This window comes from Scyliorhinus torazame, chromosome 11, assembly GCF_047496885.1.
Source record: "Scyliorhinus torazame isolate Kashiwa2021f chromosome 11, sScyTor2.1, whole genome shotgun sequence".
NCBI lineage: Eukaryota > Metazoa > Chordata > Chondrichthyes > Carcharhiniformes > Scyliorhinidae > Scyliorhinus > Scyliorhinus torazame.
In genome coordinates, this window is record NC_092717.1 from 195,141,660 (window position 1) to 195,161,919 (window position 20,260).

Here is a 20,260-nt window from a genome sequence, read left to right on the forward strand (position 1 = left end):
GGGCTGTAATGTGTCCCTGCTGGAGGTGGCCTGTAAAGCCACTCAGGGTAATGGTGTCTGTAGTGGGCCATATATCTCGCTGGTACATCGTGGAGGAGTTCAACGTGGTTCGGGACCCTCCTGTGTCCCAAAGGAACTCTACTGGGTGTCCCCGGACTGTGCCTGCAACTACCGGTCTTCCGGACTTATCCCAAAGGGTATCGCAGATCCAAATTGGGGAGTCCGAACACCGTCAATCGGTGCTGTTTCTGGCCAAATTATCTGCTAGGGCGCTAACGCTGTGGATGGGTCTGACATTGTTCCTAGGGGGGCATTTGTGTGCTGATTCCGTTGCTGTTTCGGGGGGCATTGCATTCTCGGGCATAATGTCCCTCATGTCTGCAATTGTAGCATTCCTACGCTTTAGGGTGCTGTGTGTTACTTCTGCCTTCATTTACCCATGCGGGATCTTGGTGTGCCCGTACTGGATTCATGGTGACGTCTACACTTTCTTGGTCTGTCTTTTTCTGTAGGGACTGTTTCCAAGCTCTAGATAATCGTTTCAGTACCCACACTTCATTGTGTGTCGGGTCTCAGGGGTCGTAATTTTTGTCCTGCCTCCGTGGCATGGGAGACTAGAATACAGGTCCATTTGGCCATATTGTCTACCGATAAATGGGCGCGGGCTAAATCACCGAATACTGCGGTAAAGTGGATCCAGAGGCGTCCAGCAAATGCTGTTGGATGCTCTCCCTTTTTCTGTCTGCACCGGTTGAGACCTTCTACCGGATCTCTTTTATTGTAGCCAATGGCGTCTAAAATGGCTGTTTCAATGTCTTGGAGGCTACCTCCTACATTTTGTGGGTCGGGAAGGGCTGAACTAACCGACGGGTCAAGGTTCATCACTGTGAGCTTTACTTCCTGCTCATCCAAACCGTACATGACGGTCTGCTGCCTAACTCGTTTGAAAAAGTGGTGTGGGTCTGATGTGGGGTGAAAAGTCTCAATTTTATCGCGGGCATCTCTTAACTGGGTGATGGTTAGTGGGAGGTGTACACAAAATGGGGTTGGTCCTCTGTTGTTACTCTACGCTGCGCGGTGATGGGATTCATTGGTTTGGGTGCTGCATGTGCAGTCGGTGGTGCAGGTGCTTTCCTTTTTGGTGCCTGGGGGGCTCTGTTCTGATTTTCTGTCTCATTCACGTATCGTTGGGCCGTTTCACTAAGTTCCTGCCAATCGGAGCCATCTTCCTGATCTAACTGTGGGCGAAAGGTATCTCTGAACCCGTTCGGAATGGATAGCAGTGATTGCAATCTTGCAATTTGCTGCCTGCACTTGGCATGATCCACCGAACTCTGCCTATGTTCCGTGGTGGAACTGTGGAGTGCTCGTAGGGCTGCCTTTAAATCCTCACATTTTCTCAACTGTTCTGTTTGGGTCTCTGTTTCCTCTCTTACCAAAACCGCATGTTGCGTGTCCTGGTAGGCCTTATCATATTGAATCTGAAAGATGCAGAGGTGGGCGAGACAAGATTGGTGTGCCCTCTTGACATCAGCCATCTCCTTGTCCTTCGCCGCTAGCTGCTCTTGGAGTTGCTCGTTTAATCTCTCACACTCGCTAACATTTCCCTCTCTACTCCTCAAGCTGTCTACGGAGCGTCCTCACGACCTCCTCTGTGCCTCGCAATTGTGCCAAGCAGGACACGATTGCCATCGGTTTACGAACTCTGCTCAAATTCTTCTTGTGGATCTCGGTCGGGCTGTCCCACCAAGTTTGTCCCAAGCTGCCAGGACCCGTTTCCTCATTTGCACAACATTCCGACCATAGGGGCCATCCTTTCCCCTTTAGGTATTTCCTAATCTCTTCTTCCCATATGGGACACTGTTCTGCTCTGTTGGTCTCTGCGACCTCGGGCTTTTGTGGATGCATAAGGCGTTGCATTGCCTTCATTGCCATCCCTACGATTATCTCTGTTTCTACCAGGAATTTGGGAGAAGGGGGACTAAAGCGGTGGTGCAAACACGGGTATGGCTCAAGCTATTTTCCGGTTAACTCAACTCCCAGATGTTTCACGCAACAAAATCTATTGAGGTTACCTTGTATCCCTTTGTTAGTACGCATGCAAATTACACACTTCTGAATTTTGGAAGTTTGATCGATACTGGTTTCGCTTGTGGGTTCAATTACTTGCCAATTTGGGATTTCTAATTCAATCGTTTTGTGGGTTCTCTCGGAGTGACACAGTCACTTCTGGGTCGAGTCCCCCCAGAGTCACCAATAACTTGCCTTTTTTACCGACTGTAAATATGGCAATCAATGAGGTTGCCCTTCTTTCTTTTGATATCGATATTATATTGTTCAGAGTCGTCAGGTATCAAATGATACCACCACAAGGTTCAACCGGTTATCGATCAAAGAGCCAAACACCAGTTAGTTAGTCCAAGATGGAGGGTACTTTATTTACACACACAATTAATCATGCAACATAAACACTACTAGTTAAACTACACCTATCAACTATGACAACCTGTACTTAACTTCAGGCACCCGGCTTAGGTCAGAGGAACAGTGGCCGTTGTTTGATTCTGGGTCTATTGGGCCTGTAGAGGTAACTGCTGCTCAGCTGGGCTCATCCGTCTGGTAGTGGGCGTTGAATTTGAACTTGCTTCTGGTGGTGCTGCACTTGAAAGTAGACGTTGCCGGAGCACTGGGTCCAAGAGAGGCCGAACACATGGTGGTCTCTCTTTTTATCCTTGGGGGTTTTTGCGCTCTTTTGGGAGGTCCTTCAGTTTGGACCCCACTAATTGGGTAATTCTTGATCACCGTATTCGATTCGAACCAATAAAGGGGCGGGTGCCTTGATGGCTCTGCGTGTCCTAAGCCGTCATTGACCCTGTTGTTTACACTTCCCGAGTACAGGGAGTGGTGCTGAAATGTCTGGGATTGTATCAGTCGCTCAGGTATCAGTCCTTTGTCTGGCAGAGATGGCCATCAAAATGCGAATCGGTTGGGGGTTTCGATACCGTCTGAATTCGTCGCTCACAAATATACATTCCGGCTCTGAGCCTGGCTGAATCTCGCATTGTCCATTTTTCCTGTTATGCTTTGCGACCTTCCCTGTTCCTTATTGTAAGTGGCCTTCCCAGATGGCTACAGATGCTCTCCTGTGGATCTGGATGCCATCACCAAAATAGATGTTGTTCAACTGGACATTCATTTCTTTTACTATTTGTATATCTTGTGAGAATATCAGCTACCTCACTTACCTACATAAAAGTGACTGCACTTGCAAAGTAATGAACTGGATGTGAAGCATTTTAGGGCACGCTGAAGACCTGAATGTGATTCCGGTTGATGCCATCTTTTTCTCCAAGTATTCTAAGCATTGCTTATATCACACAGGATTTCTGTGTTCTGTAATTATAGTACAAATATGTCATGTCCTATTCACCAGGTGCATTGAACTACTTGAAAGAAAATTTCTCCAATGCACCAAGCCTTGACATGAGCACACCATCCCTCAACATGCTGGTACGTCTGATGATTGCACAAGTACAGGAGTGCGTCTTTGAAAAAGTGATGGTGGCGGGAGTTAAGGATGAGTTCTTGATGCAACTACAGAGTGCACAGGAAGCTGCAAGGGTAAGATGTTCCTCCCACTTGTGCAATCTTTGTTTATTGAGAAATTAGTGCAAGCCATTTTCCATTATCACTAGACAGACACCAATAATAACTTAAGTTATTGACTTTTTAAAAAGTTCAATAAGTAATTGCCTGAATTTTTTCAAGGGCCTCAATTGATTTCGATCTTTGCCTTTATAAATGAGATTCTCCTTGCAACTAATAATTAATGGAGATGGTTGCCAGGTGGAGACAAAATATTATTTAAAATATGTTCATTTGTTTTTTGATTTTACTCTGTTTTCTGGACAAATTGTTATAACACAAATTCACCCACTATAAACAGTGGACACTATATACCTGATCCAAGGATGAGTTTCCAAAGGTATCTTCTTTCAGATTGTGTCAGTGAGATTGGGTTCACGTTTTAAAAATGTATTTAATGTATTATCTATCTAGTGTGTACATGAAATCATTAACTTTTTAGATTTTGTTTTTGCTACGCTGATATTCCTAGCTCCCAATATGCAGGTCTCACATAATTAGCAGCAGCCAACCCCAAAGTAAAAGGCCTGAGAGTTTGAAATGATGACTTAAAAGCAGAGGATATTACCATCCGATCTGAGCTTGGTCTTTACACTCGCGTGTGATTTTCTGTAGCATGACAACTTTTTAAAAATGCTGTTCTCCTTAGCGCAAGGTTACTGTAGTGCCTTGACTGAGTTAAGTGAATGTGGTTATTGTTTCTTTGTGACATGTTACCAAAAGAGATTTGAGGACATTTGAGAGCAAATTGGGAAGATTTATCTATTCTTAATCTTTGCCTGACTGACATTACAATTCCTCACAGGATACCCATTTTAGGGCAATCTGCAGGCAGGGACCACTTTATCTCTATATGAAGGCAGCATGATTGGTACAATCACTGCAAATATAGTAGCATAGTCTTAATTTTGCTGTCATGAATCATTATTTTATTGCTTTGTAGGTGGCTGATGTGTACTCCTTGGTCTATCAGACAATGACGCAACCCCCAGTGAAAAACTACGTCCCGTTCTCTTGGACGACCATGGTTCAGGTCAAATCCGAGTATTTCAAGGCAGTTTCTCACTATTTTGCAGCAGTTGCACTGTGTGACCATACAAGTAAGTATTGTGAAAAAATCTGATGGTTGTAATGAGATTAAAGGGAAATATTTTAATACTAATCAATCTCCATTGGCATTGAACACGGGACACAATTGAATAGCGTTATCGGATGAAATTGGATTAAGGTGCATGATGATAATTGCAATTTTAAGTCCTTTCTTCACATTTTTATTTTTAAAAAGGTCTGTATGGCACCTGTACTTTGGTGTTTACAAAGGTAGGTTCCATCATAAAGGTTGGCAGGAATATAAATGAAAAGTTCCTAATATATAGTATTTATCCATATGGCATATCTACTTGTTACAGATACAGCAGCATTGGAATAGGGTAAGATCGCAGAGGACATCTGCAACTTATTAAAAGTTAGGAGGTTTCTGAAACATGACCAAAAAGGTGCACGTTATCTACTCATTATTAAAAAACTTAAACCTTTCTACCTTGACGGGTTACTATACTGCTCAAGTATAAGACAGCATTGAAAACTTTAACACTAATCTCTTTACTAGATTTAAACTACGCCCATTAACAAATCAAATACATTACAAAACATACATGTTACAAGACATCATAAAGGTTATCCATATTGGTTGGAGAAAGAAAAAGGCAACTTATTGTCTCAATGGGGAGAAACTTCAAACTTTTTCGGTGCAGAAGGATCTGGGTGTCCGCGTGAACGAATCTCAGAAAGTTAGTATGCAGATGAAGCGGAAGGCAAATGGAATTTTGGCGTTCATTGCTAATGGAATAGAGTATAAAAGTAGAGAGGTGCTATTGCAACTGTATAGGGCATTGGTGAGACCACATCTGGAGTACTGTGTAGAGTTTTGGTCCCTTACTGAGGAAATATGTAGTTGCATTAGAGGCGGATCAGAGAAGGTCAACTAGATTGATTCCAGGGATGAAGGACTTGTCTTATGAAGAGAGACTGAATAGTTTAGGCCTATACTTGCTGGAGTTTAGAAGAATGAGAGGAGATCTGATTGAGGTATACAAGATGCTTAAGGGGATTGGCAGGCTAGAGGTGGAACAGATGTTTCCCCTTGTTGGACATTCTCGAACAAGAGGCCATAGTTTTAGGCTAAGGGATGGCAGATTTGAAATAGAAATGAGAATGAATTAATTCACTCGGAGTCGTAAATCTGTGGAATTTTCTACCCGGAGTGCAGTGGACGTTGGAACACTGCACAAATTTAAGGCAAAGATATATAGCTTTTTAATTAATAGAGGGATGAAGGGTTAAGGGGAGTAGCCAGGAATGTGGAGATGAGAGCAAGATGAGATCAGCCATGATCGTATTGATTGGCGGAACAAGCTCAAAGGGGCTGAATTGCCTACTCCTGCTCCTCGTTCTTATATTCTATTTGTGTTTTTTTTTTAAATCACCCAGCAAGCAGCTAACCTCCTGCTAATTGTACTTCCAGCAACTGAGCAAACTGCCGTGACATAAACATCATGGGTGGGATTCTCCATTGCCCGACGCCAAAATCGTAATTGTTGATCGGGCGGAGAATTGATTCCGGCGTCTGAATCGGGGGCCGGCGCAGGTTTGACGGCTGTTTCCGATTCTCTACCCCGTCCAAACTGCCGTCATCATGACATGCACTGCGTGCAGTCGCAAAGCCGTTGGCAAAACATCGGCCAGCCCATTCGTGATGCTCCGCCCTCGATACGCTGAGTTCCCGACGCAATGGGACACATATGGTCTGAGCCGGTGTGCCGGCTGCGAACTGTTTTCAGTGCCGCCACACTCAACTGTGATCCATGCCGCTGGCCGAGGGAGTGGCTGTCAGGGCTGTGGGGATCGGTGGGGGGTGGCCAGGAGGTGGGCTGTGGGATTGCGGTCGGCGGATTAGGTTTAGCGCACGGCCAGTGCCGTGTTGCATGCCACGACCGGTGCAGGTTGGCAGCCGTGCTCATGCGCGGCCCGGGACCCGGCCATTCTACGGCCTTTTACGGCACGGGCGGGAGGTGTTTCAGTTGGCGCCGCTGCTAGCTCCTCACCGGTACCGCAATCGGTGAGGGGTCGGCGTTGAATTTCCCGTTGTGAAAGTCGACACATTCTACGCTGGTGACAGCACTTAATTTCCAGAATGGAGAATCCAGCCCTACATCTTTTGCAATGACCTTCATCCTAAAGTGAGCAAAATGTTCCCGTACCAGCCTCCCCAAACAGGCGCCGGAATGTGGCGAGTAGGGGCTTTTCACAGTAACTTCATTTAAAGCCTACTTGTGACAATAAGCGATTTTCATTTCATTTCATTTTTCATTTTCATGTTTAACTGACAAGATCATACTATCCTCTCATAATTCACCTTAAGCTACAATTGTCCAATGAAGTATCTAACTCTTTATTCAAACACCAATATTGACAATTAGCATATGTTCAAACTTTTTTAGTAATTTGCATTCACCTAAATGTTACATTTGTTTTGGAGATCCTTATCGGCAACTTTGTTAGCTGGTCTCTCGAGAGCGCACTTTCTGACCATAGCACAATTAAACAATCCAAACCTTTTAAAGCTTCTTACAAACCGTTTCTTGCAGAATTAGGCAGTTAATTTGACAAAAATATGTTAACTAAACGTGTCTCCAGATTTCCCTGCAGTACAAAAGGAGGTATCATCAAGTACTGTCTGTTTGTGTGTGTCTCTCTCTGTCTGTGTCTCGCTCTCTCTGGCTGTGTGTGTCCCTCTCTCTGCCTGTGTGTGTGTCCCTCTCTCTGCCTGTGTGTGTCCCTCTCTCTGCCTGTGCGTGTCCCTCTCTCTGCCTGTGTGTGTCCCTCTCTCTGCCTGTGTGTGTCCCTCTCTCTGCCTGTGTGTGTCCCTCTCTCTGCCTGTGTGTGTCCCTCTCTCTGCCTGTGTGTGTCCCTCTCTCTGCCTGTGTGTGTCCCTCTCTCTGCCTGTGTGTGTCCCTCTCTCTGCCTGTATGTGTCCCTCTCTCTGCCTGTGTGTGTCCCTCTCTCTGCCTGTGTGTGTCCCTCTCTCTGCCTGTATGTGTCCCTCTCTCTGCCTGTGTGTGTCCCTCTCTCTGCCTGTGTGTGTCCCTCTCTCTGCCTGTGTGTGTCCCTCTCTCTGCCTGTGTGTGTCCCTCTCTCTGCCTGTGTGTGTCCCTCTCTCTGCCTGTGTGTGTCCCTCTCTCTGCCTGTGTGTGTCCCTCTCTCTGCCTGTGTGTGTCCCTCTCTCTGCCTGTGTGTGTCCCTCTCTCTGCCTGTGTGTGTCCCTCTCTCTGCCTGTGTGTGTCCCTCTCTGCCTGTGTGTCCCCCTCTCTGCCTGTGTGTCCCCCTCTCTGCCTGTGTGTCCCCCTCTCTGCCTGTGTGTCCCCCTCTCTGCCTGTGTGTCCCCCTCTCTGCCTGTGTGTCCCCCTCTCTGCCTGTGTGTCCCCCTCTCTGCCTGTGTGTCCCCCTCTCTGCCTGTGTGTCCCCCTCTCTGCCTGTGTGTCCCCCTCTCTGCCTGTGTGGCCCCCTCTCTGCCTGTGTGTCCCCCTCTCTGCCTGTGTGTCCCCCTCTCTGCCTGTGTGTCCCCCTCTCTGCCTGTGTGTCCCCCTCTCTGCCTGTGTGTCCCCCTCTCTGCCTGTGTGTCCCCCTCTCTGCCTGTGTGTCCCCCTCTCTGCCTGTGTGTCCCCCTCTCTGCCTGTGTGTCCCCCTCTCTGCCTGTGTGTCCCCCTCTCTGCCTGTGTGTCCCCCTCTCTGCCTGTGTGTCCCCCTCTCTGCCTGTGTGTCCCCCTCTCTGCCTGTGTGTCCCCCTCTCTGCCTGTGTGTCCCCCTCTCTGCCTGTGTGTCCCCCTCTCTGCCTGTGTGTCCCCCTCTCTGCCTGTGTGTCCCCCTCTCTGCCTGTGTGTCCCCCTCTCTGCCTGTGTGTCCCCCTCTCTGCCTGTGTGTCCCCCTCTCTGCCTGTGTGTCCCCCTCTCTGCCTGTGTGTCCCCCTCTCTGCCTGTGTGTCCCCCTCTCTGCCTGTGTGTCCCCCTCTCTGCCTGTGTGTCCCCCTCTCTGCCTGTGTGTCCCCCTCTCTGCCTGTGTGTCCCCCTCTCTGCCTGTGTGTCCCCCTCTCTGCCTGTGTGTCCCCCTCTCTGCCTGTGTGTCCCCCTCTCTGCCTGTGTGTCCCCCTCTCTGCCTGTGTGTCCCCCTCTCTGCCTGTGTGTCCCCCTCTCTGCCTGTGTGTCCCCCTCTCTGCCTGTGTGTCCCCCTCTCTGCCTGTGTGTCCCCCTCTCTGCCTGTGTGTCCCCCTCTCTGCCTGTGTGTCCCCCTCTCTGCCTGTGTGTCCCCCTCTCTGCCTGTGTGTCCCCCTCTCTGCCTGTGTGTCCCCCTCTCTGCCTGTGTGTCCCCCTCTCTGCCTGTGTGTCCCCCTCTCTGCCTGTGTGTCCCCCTCTCTGCCTGTGTGTCCCCCTCTCTGCCTGTGTGTCCCCCTCTCTGCCTGTGTGTCCCCCTCTCTGCCTGTGTGTCCCCCTCTCTGCCTGTGTGTCCCCCTCTCTGCCTGTGTGTCCCCCTCTCTGCCTGTGTGTCCCCCTCTCTGCCTGTGTGTCCCCCTCTCTGCCTGTGTGTCCCCCTCTCTGCCTGTGTGTCCCCCTCTCTGCCTGTGTGTCCCCCTCTCTGCCTGTGTGTCCCCCTCTCTGCCTGTGTGTCCCCCTCTCTGCCTGTGTGTCCCCCTCTCTGCCTGTGTGTCCCCCTCTCTGCCTGTGTGTCCCCCTCTCTGCCTGTGTGTCCCCCTCTCTGCCTGTGTGACCCCCTCTCTGCCTGTGTGCCCCCCTCTCTGCCTGTGTGCCCCCCTCTCTGCCTGTGTGCCCCCCTCTCTGCCTGTGTGCCCCCCTCTCTGCCTGTGTGCCCCCCTCTCTGCCTGTGTGCCCCCCTCTCTGCCTGTGTGCCCCCCTCTCTGCCTGTGTGCCCCCCTCTCTGCCTGTGTGCCCCCCTCTCTGCCTGTGTGCCCCCCTCTCTGCCTGTGTGCCCCCCTCTCTGCCTGTGTGTCCCCCTCTCTGCCTGTGTGTCCCCCTCTCTGCCTGTGTGTCCCCCTCTCTGCCTGTGTGTCCCCCTCTCTGCCTGTGTGCCCCCCTCTCTGCCTGTGTGCCCCCCTCTCTGCCTGTGTGCCCCCCTCTCTGCCTGTGTGCCCCCCTCTCTGCCTGTGTGCCCCCCTCTCTGCCTGTGTGCCCCCCTCTCTGCCTGTGTGCCCCCCTCTCTGCCTGTGTGTCCCCCTCTCTGCCTGTGTGTCCCCCTCTCTGCCTGTGTGTCCCCCTCTCTGCCTGTGTGTCCCCCTCTCTGCCTGTGTGTCCCCCTCTCTGCCTGTGTGTCCCCCTCTCTGCCTGTGTGCCCCCCTCTCTGCCTGTGTGCCCCCCTCTCTGCCTGTGTGCCCCCCTCTCTGCCTGTGTGCCCCCCTCTCTGCCTGTGTGCCCCCCTCTCTGCCTGTGTGTCCCCCTCTCTGCCTGTGTGTCCCCCTCTCTGCCTGTGTGTCCCCCTCTCTGCCTGTGTGTCCCCCTCTCTGCCTGTGTGCCCCCCTCTCTGCCTGTGTGCCCCCCTCTCTGCCTGTGTGTCCCCCTCTCTGCCTGTGTGCCCCCCTCTCTGCCTGTGTGCCCCCTCTCTGCCTGTGTGCCCCCCTCTCTGCCTGTGTGCCCCCCTCTCTGCCTGTGTGCCCCCCTCTCTGCCTGTGTGTCCCCCTCTCTGCCTGTGTGTCCCCCTCTCTGCCTGTGTGTCCCCCTCTCTGCCTGTGTGTCCCCCTCTCTGCCTGTGTGTCCCCCTCTCTGCCTGTGTGTCCCCCTCTCTGCCTGTGTGTCCCCCTCTCTGCCTGTGTGTCCCCCTCTCTGCCTGTGTGTCCCCCTCTCTGCCTGTGTGTCCCCCTCTCTGCCTGTGTGTCCCCCTCTCTGCCTGTGTGTCCCCCTCTCTGCCTGTGTGTCGCTCTCTGCCTGTGTGTCGCTCTCTGCCTGTGTGTGTCGCTCTCTGCCTGTGTGTGTCGCTCTCTGCCTGTGTGTGTCGCTCTCTGCCTGTGTGTGTCGCTCTCTGCCTGTGTGTGTCGCTCTCTGCCTGTGTGTGTCGCTCTCTGCCTGTGTGTGTCGCTCTCTGCCTGTGTGTGTCGCTCTCTGCCTGTGTGTGTCGCTCTCTGCCTGTGTGTGTCGCTCTCTGCCTGTGTGTGTCGCTCTCTGCCTGTGTGTGTCGCTCTCTGCCTGTGTGTGTCGCTCTCTGCCTGTGTGTGTCGCTCTCTGCCTGTGTGTGTCGCTCTCTGCCTGTGTGTGTCGCTCTCTGCCTGTGTGTGTCGCTCTCTCTGCCTGTGTGTGTCGCTCGCTCTGCCTGTGTGTGTCGCTCTCTCTGCCTGTCTGTGTCTCGCGCGCTCTGTCTGTGTCTCGCGCGCTCTGTCTGTCTGTGTCTCGCGCGCTCTGTCTGTCTGTGTCTCGCGCTCTCTGTCTGTCTGTGTCTCGCGCTCTCTGTCTGTGTGTCTCGCGCTCTCTGTCTGTGTGTCCCGCGCTCTCTGTCTGTGTGTCCCGCGCTCTCTCTGTCTGTGTCTCGCGCTCTCTCTCTGTCTTGTGTCTCGCGCGCTCTCTCTGTCTTGTGTCTCGCGCGCTCTCTCTGTCTTGTGTCTCGCGCGCTCTCTCGCCCCGTCTGTCTGTGTGTGTGTGTCTCTCTCTCTCGCCCCGTCTGTGTGTGTGTGTGTGTGTGTGTCTCTCTCTCTCTCGCCCCGTCTGTGTGTGTGTGTGTGTGTGTGTGTGTGTGTGTGTGTCTCTCTCTCTCGCCCCGTCTGTGTGTGTGTGTGTGTCTCTCTCTCTCTCGCCCCGACTGTGTGTGTGTGTGTGTGTGTGTCTCTCTCTCGCCCCGTCTGTGTGTGTGTGTGTCTCTCTCTCTCTTGCCCCGACTGTGTGTGTGTGTGTCTCTCTCTCTCGCCCCGACTGTGTGTGTGTGTGTGTGTCTCTCTCTCTCTCGCCCCGTCTGTGTGTGTGTGTGTCTCTCTCTCTCGCCCCGTCTGTGTGTGTGTGTGTGTCTCTCTCGCCCCGTCTGTGTGTGTGTGTGTGTGTGTCTCTCTCTCTCGCGCCGTCTGTGTGTGTGTGTGTGTGTCTCTCTCTCTCGCCCCGTCTGTGTGTGTGTGTCTCTCTCTCTCTCGCCCCGACTGTGTGTGTGTGTGTGTGTGTGTGTGTGTGTGTGTGTCTCTCTCTCTCGCCCCGTCTGTGTGTGTGTGTGTCTCTCTCTCTCGCCCCGTCTGTGTGTGTGTGTGTGTGTGTGTGTGTGTCTCTCTCTCTCGCCCCGTCTGTGTGTGTGTGTGTGTCTCTCTCGCCCCGTCTGTGTGTGTGTGTGTGTGTGTGTGTCTCTCTCTCTCTTTCCCCCCCCCCCTCCCAGGCTGTTTGCTGGTCACCACGCATTGCCAGGGGGGAGGGAGGAGAGCTAGACTGAGGCTGACTGGTGTCCATGTGGACGCACGATGCTAACAGTGGTGGCCCCAGCATGGAGCTCCGCTCTGGTGCCCGTCCTCTGCACACTGCTCGGCTTGTCCCCCACCACTGGCAGTGTGCGACCTGCGGCTCCGTGTGGCCGGCACAACGTCCGCTTGCACTCTCCCATGATGTGAAGTACTGGTTGGGAAGTGGTCAGCAGTCTGTGACTGGGGTGGATGCATCTGATGACAGGTGCAGCTACTGGACAGTGAGAGGTTTGACGGCGAGGAATACCGATCAAGCGAGGCCCGTCAATATAGTTGACACATGTCAACACTGGAAGAAACCTACACAGTCATCACTTTGTGTTACCACTCTCTGGAAACCAGGAAGTAAGTGATTTTGGTCAAAATGGAGAAGGCGATTACTTGGATGTTTGGATAGTGCAATGCAGTGGAACCAGTAAGAAATATTCAACGTTGTATGTGTTTGACAAGTTACTTCATTTTGTCTGAAGTCATTGTTTGTAAAGTTTAAAAACAAGATTTTCTATACTTTTTAAAATTTTTAAAGAAATGGAGATATATTTAAAACAAAGTTTGCGTGTAAATATAAGGATGTGCATGTTCAGTGGAAATATTTAATTAGTAAAGGTGATAAACTTGGAAAAATCAGGTATTGGAAATAAAGTTGCAAAGTAAACAAGAATGACAACTGCAACTGGCCTTAAATTCTGCCAGAGGCAGTGGCAGAGAGAAGATCCCGCGCCCAGCACCTATACTGTACACGCCCTGGACATCCGTGCTTTGGGCGTGAAATCATGGAGGAAAGATTCCTCCATTTTGTAGCTGCCAGCAAACAAGCAACAGGACAATGTGAAGAACTGAAAATGGATTATTTTTTAATAAGAGAGGGCCAGAGACACACACAGGCCAGGCTCTTACAATTTATTCTGCTGGAGAGAGTTTCACAGGAGAGTCCACGACAGGACAAAGCAGTGCTGGTGTGAGCTGTATCCAGAGCGCCGGGGCCTCTGGTGAACAAACAATTAAGAAGAAGCTGAAATCGGGAACAAACCAGTATAAAGATGATTTCTTGAGGTATGGCTTTAATTGTGCCAATGCAAATCAGGACGCAAAGCCCATGTGTGTGTTTTATGCAAGGAAGTATCGGCAAATAAGTTTAAAACCCTCAAATCTTCAAAGGCATTTTCAAAGGCGAGTTCGAGGAAAAACTTCTTGATTTTTTTCAAAGGATGCCACAAGAATTTAAATCATCAGCTGAAATCTTAAGCAGAAATGTAACATTGAAATACAAAGCAAGTGAGACCGCAAGGACCAAGCAGGCTCACCTACCACGTTAAAGGTAATCAATAATGGTGTGTTGCGAAGGTCGGCTGGCGTGGGTCGCTAAGGTCAGCTGGCATGGGTCACGAACGCTGGTCGGCGTGGGCCCCGAAGGTCCGCCGGCTGGTATAAGTGGGTCCCGGGAAAAAAAGTTTGAAAAACCTGACCACCTGGTTCAACTGAATTAGCATTTTAAAAAACATATAAGTTTGTTATCTTTGTGTTCCAAGACATGATATCGTGATATCACTATATTTTAGTGTATGTAAAAATTCTTCAAAATTCTAACTTAATATCCAAGCAAGGCAGAACTTTTAAACATTTCTGTTTATTGCTTTGAATTCACTTTATAACTTGGGCTTCTTGCTAAGCATTTCATAGTTTTAACTATTACAGACCAAAACCTCTGTAATTATAGAATCTCTACAATGCAAAAGGAGGCCATTTGGCCCATTGAGTCTGCACAGCCCTTTGAAAGAATTCTTCAACCAAATTCACTTCCCCACCCTGTCATCTTTACCCAGTCTGACCTGCATCCAGAGCCAAAGTAATGTGATTGACTCTACTGCCCTCTGCTATGACCTAGCGAGCTACTCAGTTCAAGGGCAATTAGGGATGGGCAACAAATGCTGGTCTTGCCATTGGTGTCCATAGTCCATGAAATTATTTTAAAAAACAAATGGATGGAGAGAAAAATGTAGCTCTCTCAAAAACTTCTCCAAGCTGCTGATTTAAACAAAACATAACAATTGCATTTTTGCTGAGTTATGTGTGTAGCCTTCACCCAAAAGAATTACAGTGGGAATACTGCTCTCACAAGTCCCTATTGAACTCCACCAGGCAGCTAATTTTAAACTGATGTTGCAGGGATCTGGGATTAGGGGAGTATTCCAAAGATGAGCATCTTCCCTCTCGAAGTTCCCTGGTAAGAGTTTACGCAGGATTTGTCCAGAAATGCTAAGTTCCCTTGGAAAATTGCGCTGCACTGGGATCCATCCAACATAGCGATTTAAATCATAAGTTTGGATGGTTCTGCCAGTGTAACGCTAATAATTACTCAGAGAGTTAGAAGAAATAAAACCACTTCTAAGTATTTTGAACACTCAGTTGGAGCCCCACAGGGCACAGGTTCTCTTCCCCCCCCCCCCCCCCCCCCCGACCTGTACACATCACCTCACCGACTTGGCCTGTACCCCCCCCCCCCCCCCCCCCCCATCCTGATTCGCCCAACCTGACCTGACACTCCCCCACCCCCCCACTGACCCAATCTACCCCGTCACTGCTTCGCCCCCCCCCAACCTGACTCCTCCCTACCCTTCCAACCATATGTCTCCCCGACCACTTAGCTGGGACTTATCTTCTCCCTGACTTCAATTTCACTGTCCCTTTAAACTACCTACTTTGTGGCAGCTAATGCATTGCAAAAAGGGGTGTAGTTTCTGAGTCCACTGATGCTAGACTGCACTGGGGCCTAGGCGGACTGCAGGTCCCAAGCACCCCGGCCGTAGGAAGTTGAAACAAAGTTTTCCAGAGCAGGTAAGTGTGATTTAAACCCTTGTAATTCCAGTGGACCATCGCTTTACGCCGCTGGATGGAAGTTATGGCCTAATATCCCTGGAGAATTTACAAACTGAAAAGGTAGGAAGTGTAGGCACATAATGGGAGACATTGAAGGCATGTTAAATGAGAAGTTTTGAAAGAGTCCTTTTTAAAGCAAGAGAGAGCATGATGGCAGGGGAATTTCAGAAACACAGATATAATGATTGAAAATTGATCAGCCATTTAGCACAGCGATAAGAAATTCCTTCCCTCAAGTGGTTGAGGATCTTTGGAATGTTCTATCCAGAGGGCAGTGGATGTTCAGTTATTGAGTCTATTCAAGACAGACTGATAGATTTTTGAATACTAAGGGAGTGGGGTAGTCAGGCAAGGTGGAATTGAGGTGGAAGTCCAGCCATTGCACTAATGGTGGAACAGGGCTGAAGTGCGACTACTATTTGTTATGCTCTTCTGGAAGGTTGTCCTCTGGTGTATGTAAAAAACCTTAATTCAGAATCCTTGGAATAGCAGATGTGCTCTGTGTTGTAAGGACTGGAGAAAATCCAAAATATGTTAGCTGAGGCCTTGTAGGGCATTGACAAGTACAAGGTCTTGAAATTGATGACAGTGGAGCTTGGGGAAGAAGGCTACAATGAAAGTGTGCTGCTTTGTGCAGGCGAGGACTCTGGCGGAGAGCATCTGGATTAGCTGGTATCGATGTGCAAACAGGATGAAAGACTGGCAAGAAGTGCATTGGAGTCATGAAGAGATTATAATTATTTGAGTAATGGTCAGGTAGGTAGCAGGTAATGTTCCAAAGGTGAAAAGGTAGTCTTGGTGATGGACTGGATATGGGCTGAAGCTTGGCTAAATCTCAAATAAAATGCTGAGATTGAATGCCACTTAGTTTCAGCCTAAGTGGACAGTGAATAAATAGACATGTAAGTGCTGAATAACTGGGGAGAAATCTCTGCTTCAGGGAGAATTGGAAAGATAAAACAGATTAAACTGGATTGTTTTGCATATTTTTTTCAGTGGGTCCTGACGATGAAGAAAGTGAACAAGTGAAGGCCCTTCAGCAATTACATGTGACAATGCCGGAGGGTCCCTCGTTAATCACAGTACTGAAAGATAAAGAAGAGCGACGTAAACTAGGTATGCAATGATTTTGCAAGACAAATATTTCCATATATTGTTGTAATATGTTAATCTACACCTGTATCTCTAAATGTTATCTTTATTCTAAGTTAATTTAATAAATCTATTAACTTCGGAAAGCTGACAAATGGAAGGGAACTTTAAAAGGTGGGACATGCTCCCGCTGTCACTGGCAGGGAGGGTGCAGACCGTGAAAATGACTGTCCACCCCAGATTTTTGTTTGCCTTTCAGTGCCTCCCTATCTTCATCCCTAAGGCCTTTTTTAAGCGGGTGAGTAGGATCATTGTGGGCTTTATGTGGGCGAATAAGACCCCACGAGTAAGGAGATCGCTGTTGGAGCGCAGTCGGGGGGGGGGGGGGGGGGGGGCGTTGGAGTTGGCGCTGCCGAACCTTCGCAACTACTACTGGGCAGCCCATCTAGCTATGATTAGGAAATGGGCAACTTGGGGGGGGGGGGGGGGGGGGGGGGGGGGGGGGGGGGGGGGCACGTGGGGAGCAGCTGGAGGCAGCGTCATGTAAAGGTACTAGTCTGGGAGCTTTGATAACGGCTCCTTTGCCGTTCCCGCCGACCCGTTACTCCACAAGTCCGGTGATGGTGGCGACGCTGCGGATCTGGGGACAGTGGAGGAGGTACAAGAAGGTGGAGGGAGCGTCAGTCTGGACCCCGATATGTAACAACCACAGGTTTGTCCTGGGTAGGATGGATGGTGGGTTCCAGAACTGGCAGAGTGCAGGCATCAGAAGGATGGGAGATCTGTTCATCGACGGAAACTTTCCCAGTTTGAAGGCGCCAGAGGAGAAATTTAATCTGCCGCCAGGAAACGCCTTTAAATATCTGCAAGTACGAGCCTTCCTGAAAAAACAGGTAGTGGCCTTTCCAGACGCTGCCGCCACTGAGGATACAGGACAGGGTGTCTCCGGCACCTGGGTGGGGGAGGGGAAGGTGTCAGATATCTACCAGGAACTACAGGAGGCGGAGGAAACCCCGGTGGAGGAGCTCAAGGGCAAGTGGGAGGAGGAGCTAGGTGAGGAGTTGGAAGCGGGTCTGGGCAGAGGTCCCGGGCAAGGTTAATTGCTCCTCATCATGTGCCAGGCTCAGTCTAATTCAATTTAAAGTGGTCCACCAGGCACACATGACGGCAGCGAGAATGTGCAAGTTTTTTAGGGTAGAAGACAGTTGTATGAGATGCAAGAGCAGCCCCGCAAGCCAGGTCCACCAGAGAGTTCTGGCAAGGGTTCGCGAGGGCAATGTCCAAGGTGCTTAACACACGGGTGTTGCCGAGTCCAGAGATAGTGATCTTTGGAGTGTCAGAAGACCCGGGGGTTCAGGGGGTGAAAGAGGCCGACGTCTTGGCCTTTGCCTCCCTAGTAGCCGGAGACGGATTTTATTAATGTGGAGGGACTCGAAGCCCCTGAGTGTAGAGACTTACTTGGGTTAACGACATGGCTGGGTTTCTCAGCCTCGAGAAAATAAAGTTTGCCTTAAGAGGGTCTACGCGAGGGTTCTCTCGGAGGTGGCAGCTGTTCGTCGACTTTCTCGGGGAAAAGTAACATGTCAGCAGCAGCAGCAATCCGTAGGGGGGGGGGGGTGAGTGCTTCATTGGGATGGTGTGGGAAGACTGAGTCGCGTGGGGAAATGTCTATTTAATTGTTATTGTATATTCTCTTTTTGCACGATGTTAATGTTCACTCGTAGTTTGTTTTGTTATTATTGTTACTACTGTTTTATTATGAAAAATTCTGCAAAACCTTAATAAAAATACTTGTTAAAAAAAAAAACTTTGGAAAGCTGAGTCTATTGAACATGAGGCATAATTGCCCAGCTCTCTGCTGAAGTCATAAGTAGCAGTAATTCCATGAGCGGGATTCTCCGGACCGCGACACGCCCCTGCCGGCAGCGGGATTCTCCATCCCGCAAGCCAGCCAATGGGGTTTCCCTTTGTGGGCAGCTCCACGCCATTGGGAAATCCCTGGACATGGGTGCGCTGCTGCCGCAACGGAGAATCCAGCCCCGTATGTTTGCAATTTATCATGTAAAAACAACTCATAAGTTTGCACAGAATGAATTAATTTTTGATGTGCAATGACTGTTTTGTATGTAAACGTGATTTGACATTTTGTCCTAGCAGCATCCCACAAACAGCAGTGCAATGAATGCCCTATTTTTGGTATGGCTAGGACAATAGGACAGGTTTTCAGATATTGCCATGGGGTCTTTGGAATTTTCAAATCACTGCAACTGAGAAATGGAATTTCAGTTTAATATCTCATCTGCCTAAGTATTTCTTTCGTTGTACTGTGGAATACACCTTCTCAGATTACAACTTCTACACCACATTAATGTAGAAAGTATCACCTGGTACTGAAGTCTTAGAAATAAATGGGCATTGAACAATAAGAAATACATATTAGAAGGAATGACCAAAAACCTGGTCAAAAGTAGGAGATGGAGAGAGAGAGAGAATTGGGGAGGGAATCCCAGAAACTGAACAAAAGTGGGGTTATGAAGACTAGAGTTGGAAGAAGTTTATTGAATGGGGGCGGGGGGGCAGGAAAGGAGAGGGTGTTCATAAAGATGAACAAAATCAGATTGGAGGGGTAGAGATGAAGAGATTTCATCACAAAGATGCAAATATTAAATTAGAAGTATTGGGAAGTTAATGTAGGTCATTGATAATGGTATGTGGATGGCAGTGTTTCAGATAAGCTGAAGTTTAGAGGATAAATAGCGTGCCCTTTACATATATGTATATATGAGAATGTTCAAGTCTGGATGTGACTAAACTATAGATGAGAGTTTCAGGAGCAGTGGACTGATTTTGGGGTCCTGCCGTATCCCTTTGTACCCATCTTATCCATGTATTTGTCGAGATGCCTTTTGAACGCCGTTAATGTATCTGCTTCCACAACCTCTCCTGGCAGCGTGTTCCAGGTACTCGCCACCCTCTGTGTAAAAATTTTAAAAACAACCTGCCTCGCACACCTCCACTAAACGTTGCCCTGTAACCTATGCTTCCCTCCATGTTAGACCTACCAAAATGCATTACCTCATATTTGTCCGGATTAAACTCCATTTGCCATTTCTCTGCCCAAGTCTCCAACCTATCTATGCCCTTCTGTATCCTCTGACAATCCTCAACACTATCTGCCAGTCCATTCGGGAACTTACTAATCAGACCAGCTACATTTTCCTCCAAATTGTTTATGTAAACTACAAACAACAGAGGCCCCAGCACCGATCCCTGTGGGGCACCACCAGTCACAACCTTCCATTCAGGAAAAACACCCCTTCTACTGCTACCCTTATCCTTCTGTGACCGAGCCAGTTCTGTATATATCTTGCCACCTCACCTCTGATTGCGTGTGACTTCACCTTTTGGGCGGGATTCTCTCAGCCCGGGGCTGGGCCGGAAAATCCTCACGACCGGCAAGCCGCCCCTACGCTGGGACGCGATTCTCCACAGAGCACAGAATCAGCGTGGTCGGCGCGGCGCCGGTCGGGGGGCGCTCTACGCAGCCCCCCACCGATTCTCGGTCCGGGATGGGCCGAGAGGCTGTCACAAAAAACCCGAGTCCCACCGGCGCCGATCGAACCTGCTCTCAGCCGGCGGGACCTGGGCGTGGAAGGGTCCAGGGGGCGACCTGTGGTTGGGGGGGGGGGATCGGCCCTGGGGGGGGCCTCCGTTGTGGCCTGCCCCGCGATCGGGATCCACCGATCAGCGGGCCGGTGTCTCGGGCTGGGGGCCTTCTTGCTGGTGCAAAGAAGGGAGCCACTGCGCATGCGCGCTTTGCCGCCGGTGCCATTGTGCATGTACGGACCCCACAGCGCCCAGTTGACGCCAGGATCAGCAGCTGGAGCGGCGTGGGCCTCACCAGTGCCATGCTGGCCCACTGTAGGGGCCAGAATTGCTGATCCTGAGGCCATGTTGACGCCATTGAGAAACGTGACGGCATTTCCAACGGCGTCAACACTTAGCCTCAGGATCCGAGAATCCCGCCCCATGTACCTGTCTGCCATGAGGCACCTTGTCAAAGACTTTACTGAAGTCCATGTAAACAACATCCACCACCCTCCCCTCATCAATTATCTTTGTCACCTCCTCAAAAAACTCGGATCAAGTTAGTGA

The 20,260-nt window shown here is 50.0% G+C and overlaps 1 protein-coding gene across 3 annotated transcripts in view; it reads left to right on the top strand.

Annotated features, from left to right (window-relative positions):
* The window catches only part of rhpn1 (rhophilin, Rho GTPase binding protein 1), a 140,798-nt gene that overhangs the window by 95,602 nt on the left and 24,936 nt on the right, over positions 1-20,260 (top strand). For all 3 annotated transcript variants that reach the window (XM_072468217.1, XM_072468218.1, XM_072468219.1), the window contains 3 exons: positions 3,434-3,621; positions 4,589-4,745; positions 16,010-16,129. In XM_072468217.1, the coding sequence (XP_072324318.1) occupies positions 3,434-3,621; positions 4,589-4,745; positions 16,010-16,129 (465 nt within the window). The remainder of the gene's footprint in view (positions 1-3,433; positions 3,622-4,588; positions 4,746-16,009; positions 16,130-20,260) is intronic.